Source organism: Dermacentor variabilis, unplaced genomic scaffold (genome assembly GCF_050947875.1).
Source record: "Dermacentor variabilis isolate Ectoservices unplaced genomic scaffold, ASM5094787v1 scaffold_23, whole genome shotgun sequence".
Lineage (NCBI taxonomy): Eukaryota > Metazoa > Arthropoda > Arachnida > Ixodida > Ixodidae > Dermacentor > Dermacentor variabilis.
Genome location: NW_027460401.1, coordinates 649,978 through 655,366, shown reverse-complemented (window position 1 = coordinate 655,366; position 5,389 = coordinate 649,978). Strand labels below are relative to the sequence as shown.

The following is a 5,389-nucleotide window of genomic DNA, read 5'->3' as shown; positions in this document are numbered from 1 at the left end:
CACGCCGCCCCCCTCCCCCCTCTTCCTGCGAGTCTCCGGTTGTCAAAGCGCCGGCTCGAACTTCATTCCTTTCTTCGCTCCTCCTCCAATGCAACCCCTGTGCGGTGGCAATCAGAGAGCCAGATCGGTGGCGGCGGATCTGTATATGTGCACCGCCCGAGCCGAAATTGCCGCTGCCGTTCGCCCTGTGCGGTGGCAATCAGAGAGCCAGATCGGTGGCGGCTTGACATAAAGACAAACAGCAATTTCCTAACACTTATGCGGGAGAACATCCCGTTCCTCTCGCTCGTAACGCGTCCCACGGCTGTGACAACCTCGCGAGGCACTTGTATAGATCTCGTCTTTGAGAATCAAGCATTGGTGTACCAAGTCGAACATATATCAGTCTATTTCTCCGACCACAAAGCTTCCTTCATGACTGTCAAGAACTGTTAGTGGAGTCTTTGTTAAAGGAATACGTGTGAAAAATAAAAAAAAATTCTGTGATAGCGCATACATGTGTTGCTCGATTTCTTTGCCTCAATCTATCGAAAAGGTGAAACAGCTTATTTGCTGCGCTCAAATTTCGCATTAGGAAGTAACGTAATCGTCGGTAATTTTTTATTGAGAGAACGTGTGGAAGGTTTGAACAGGGACATGTAAATATGATCGCTCTGAAATTAAGTGCCGCTGAGGATTAGCAACTTCGTGCACAGGGATTGTGTGGCAAATGTTGGGAGCAAATTAGATTGCTCACAGAACGAGTATCGCTGCCCGGAAAGTTCCGCACCTTTTAAGAAAACAAAAATGCCCGCGTTCTCTTGACGAGAGAGACTGAAAAAAGAAAAAAAAAGGAGGCGTTGTTCGAGTATTTTCCTTCGAATGAGACTTTCTCGCTGAAAAAAAGCTTGAGGCCTTTTTTGGTGCGCCTGCTCTTCTGACTCACTGACTGCATTTTAACTTGAAACAATGAACATGAAATCTCTTCACAATGGCGCACACAATTCCCCTTCATAGTAAAATAAAGGAAAAGTGCAGTCTTTTTCGATTATGTGGGCTCCTAAGCAATCATTATGTTGTGTAAAGGCGAGAGCGTTACTTGTTGCTGAGTGTAGGGCTGCGGCGAAATGCTACTGCAATGTGTAGTGCGGCTATGTAATTTTTGCGAGGCTCCGAAAGTTGCTTATTATGAGGTCGCAACAAAGCGAGACGACAAATCGGTCATATTGCGATCTCTCAGCTGGGTTTTATTTGCGGAGTTCTCACAATGCCCTGCCGCCTACGGCCACGCTTTGCTGTCTCGAGTGGTGATGTGGACGCGAGTGATTGAACCTCAGACGGTGAAGACGGCATAGCACCGCAACCTCGCTCTCCGAAAACTGAAGGCCAGCTGATGTTGACCGCGGGATTTTCCTTTTAATGCACTCGGTAGCTGCAGAAATATTCCGCTGTCTGCTCGCTCCTTCCTTCCCAAGAAAGCTATGCTCGATCCCAAGAAAGCTATGCACCAACTCGCCCAGCAAGAAGTTCTTCTACATTCCTTCACCACGCCGACAGGTTTAAACTTGTGCATTGTCACCCCCGCGGTGACAATACACTCGTCATAACCCCCCCCCCCGCCCCCCGGGTTAAATACGGGGGGGGGAGGTGCTGCTGCCACGGCAACGGCGGGCTTTTCGCACAACGAGCCAAGGAATGCGAGAGCTGCCCTCGCATTAAAACGTTTAGCGACAGCCGTAACAGTGTACCGACTGCAGCTCACATCACTGATGCCACCTAATTGATTTCATTGCTCGGTATAAGATGCGCGGAAAGCCGCTTATAGTACACATGGCATAATTGTGCTCATGTGCTTCTTACAAATAAAATTAGTGGTACTGTCCTAAAAATTTTATAACAGCTGAGAAAAAGTGAATTTGTTCGATTAGTAATGCATGCGAAAATAAAGCTTCACTTTTTCAGTGCATTCTGCATAGGCTTTTCTTGGTACCTGCTATCACTTATTTCGCACCCTGTCCTTGAGCACATGCACCCCCTCGTCTCTATGACCTGCATTGTTTGCTGCGAGCACATATTCATGATGACTGGAATTTTTGTTCGCACGTTGCTATATTAATTATCTATACTTGGGGTCTGTAAATAAAATCTCGCTCTGGGTGCTCTACGGATGCTCTCCGTCAAGCAAGTGTAAAACAAAGTTTCATTTATGACACACTTGGTTATACTACACAGTTTTGGAGATACCAGTTATATGATATACTTGGTTTTGTCTATATCATCTACAGTGAAACAAAAATGCTAATGTGCCTCAACCTTACACATTCATTTGCAGGCTCACTTTGAACCAAGCAGCTTTGAACAGCATCGTTCAGATGGATGGAAAAAGCTGAAGCCGAATGCAGTTCCAACTCTTTTTTCATTCAAACGTAAGTTGTTATTTCTAAAGTCCGGATAAGTATTATATAGCTATTGTTACCTGCATTGCTTACAAGCCGTCTCGGGAACATGCTTGTGGATAGCATTAAATAAAAAAAACATTTTTAACCTTCTGGAAATGTCGGGTTCGTGCACGTTAGCGTACAACATTAACATGCTTGCTCCAGTTTATGTGCGTTCTCAAGAGTACACTGTAGAAAAGATGTGATCCTTGGTCCCATCTTGCTTGTTGTAGAAAAGAATGTACTAGCTCGCCAGGTCGAATAAACCGATCTTAAAGTGCATATTTTTTAAATTGCAATTTTACCTAAGGAGCGAAAAGCACCGAAGGAGAGAGCGGCTTCAGAGATCTCGCTCTCAAATGGTAAATCAGATGCGACCCCCGTGGAAGCAAGCAGCTCGTCATGTGAAGGAATAACGCTCTCTGAGACCACGGAGCAGTCTCAATTCAGACCTCCGCTTCAGGAAGATACATCCGAAATGGACTCGTTCCAGGTCAGCAATGTCATTGCTGAGTGTCCACAGCAGGTTCAGGATGCAGACAGGAGAGAGCAAGCCGGCGAACCTGGTGGGACCCAGACTGCTTCCTCGTGTTCTGCAGAGCTGAAGAAGCAGCTAGCGGACATCACGAGGAAATACACAGACCTTCAGGACCATCATGCTGCCGCCAGAAACAGTATTAAGGGCCTCAAAAATAAAGTTCAGAGGCTTGAAAGCGAAATCAAAAATTTTTCAAAAAATGTCAAGTTCCTGAATGAAGATCAACTCCGTGCTCTGTCTAGGAGCAACAACCGGGGCAATTCCTGGACGCCTGAAACGGTCAAGCAAGGCCTTCAAATTAAGTTCGCTTGCGGGACAACTGGATATGAAACGCTCAGAAAGCTGGGATATCCCCTTCCCTCAAACAGGACACTGACTCGCAGGCTCGAAGGTTTCAAGTTCTTTCCGGGGATACTTCACGAGGTGATTGACGTCATGCGGTGCAAGGCAATGGCCATGGAGGAGGTGGAGAAAGATTGCATCCTTTTTTTGGATGAAATGGAGATTTCAAGTGGATATGAGTTGGACCGTGCTGAAGATGCGCTCCTTGGAGGAAAGACGCTACCGCCAAAGCCTGACGAGCCTGCCAATCACGCTTTAGTGTTCATGCTAGGCGGTTTAAATCAGAGGTGGAAACAGGTGATCGCTTATGAATTCACCGGACATCACGTAGAGGGCTCTGTGCTCAAGCACTATGTCCTTGAGCTTGTTCAATTATGCAGCCAGGTGTCCCTCAGAGTTCGTGTTGTGACATCTGATATGGGTGCGTCAAATCGAGCGATGTGGCGAGACTTTGGCTTTTCAAGCCACAGGAACTCCTCAACTGTGTGCTCTATACCACACCCATGTTTGGATGGAAAGCAACTGTTTTTCACGGCTGACCCTGCACACGTTCTCAAAAATCTCAGAGGACAGTTACTAAGTTCATCAGTTTTTACGTTGAGTGACGCCACTGTAAAGGAGAACAACCTGCCATCATCGGAGGTCAAACTCGAGCATGTTCGGGCTGTGCTCGACTATGACGCAGAGCACGAGCTCAAGGTAGCGCCCAACCTATGCGAGGTGCACACTAGCAGTGGCCATTTCACGAAAATGAAAGTTGGTGTTGCCATTCAGTTTTTCCGCGAAGCACCAGCTGCTATTCGGTTTTTAATAAGAGCATCTGTAATTGAAGAAGAAGCGGAAACCACTGCATGGTTTTTGGAGCTCATTTTCAAATGGTATTCTCTAATGTCGTCTCGCAACCCAACAATGGCCTTAAGTCGCAGGAGTATGGCCAAGTATTATGCCGCCCTAGGCACGTTGCACACGGCAGTGGAGACCATTAGAAGTACGAAAATGGGGTCCACATCACTGTGGAAACCATGCCAAGCTGGCCTTCTCATTGCAACAACCGTTGTCATCCACCTCCAAGAAGTGTTGCTGGGAAATGAGGGGTACGATTTTTTTCTTACCAGCAGACTCTTACAGGATTGTCTGGAGAACCTCTTTTCGGTGGTTCGACTAAGAAAACCTGTGCCCAGTGCGTATGATATGAAATGCGCTCTGAGGCTTGTGAGCGTGAGCCAGTTTTTATTTACCCCACGGACGACGAGCTACGATCTCGATGACCGCGAATATCTGGTAGACCTTCTCTCCCAGGCAAAGAAAGAAAGGACAGAAGTGGAAGCTGATGAGATAAACGACTCAGAAATTCTGTTCATTGAAGAACTGTCCACAACAGAGTGCAGCATTCTACACTACATAGGAGGCTTCATTTTGAAAGGAATCTTGCCGTCTGTCAGCTGCCAGCAATGCAAGGATGCCCTACTGGGATGTGCTAGTGACGAACATGCCTCTCTGACTGCTCTGAAGGAATATGTGTCAGAAGGTGACAATCTAATTTATCCCAGTGATGATGTGATGCACATGCTCAAAATCTACGAGGAGCACTTTGTAGGGATAAACTCATGGTGCACAGGCAAACTAGTGACAATGAAGTCACCTGTCCGCTCACTTACAGCATACCTTGGAAAGGTCTGCTGCAAGCAAGCATACCGACCGCGCTTGAAGCTGTGCGCAAGCCATGATGAAGAAATACGGAAAACGCTGACCGACAGGTACGCAAGATTGAGACTGCGCATCTTCCTCCGACACCTTCAGAAAGCTCGTCTCAATGGTCACGCAAGCAAGACGTGTGCGGGAGTTAATTTAACCTAAGCTTCTATCCACGCTGAAGTACACTCCTGCTGCTAGCATTAGCAGAGTTCCTATTTTTACACCTAATAAGTGTCCTAAATTGCACTGACTCCAGGTTCTGAAGACAAGGTTAATCTGTGCAAACATGCCTTCAAAGTACCCTGAAATATTTTTTTTCGGGGCAAATAAACAACTTTCATGGTTTTAAACAATATTAATGATTGTTTGTTTTCAACTAACCTCTGATCGCGGCAAT

At 46.5% G+C, this 5,389-nt stretch overlaps 1 protein-coding gene across 1 annotated transcript; it reads left to right on the top strand.

Annotated features, from left to right (window-relative positions):
• The first annotated feature begins 3,590 nt into the window (after positions 1 to 3,590).
• Positions 3,591 to 5,154, top strand: LOC142568607 (uncharacterized). The gene has a single exon (XM_075678488.1). The coding sequence runs from the start codon at positions 3,715 to 3,717 to the stop codon at positions 5,152 to 5,154; it is 1,440 nt and encodes a 479-aa protein (XP_075534603.1). The 5' UTR covers positions 3,591 to 3,714.
• The last annotated feature ends 235 nt before the right edge of the window (positions 5,155 to 5,389 follow it).

Excerpts from the sequence above, each read along its gene's own strand:
- LOC142568607 (XM_075678488.1), top strand. The coding sequence starts at position 3,715 with ATGGGTGCGTCAAATCGAGCGATGTGGCGAGACTTTGGCTTTTCAAGC.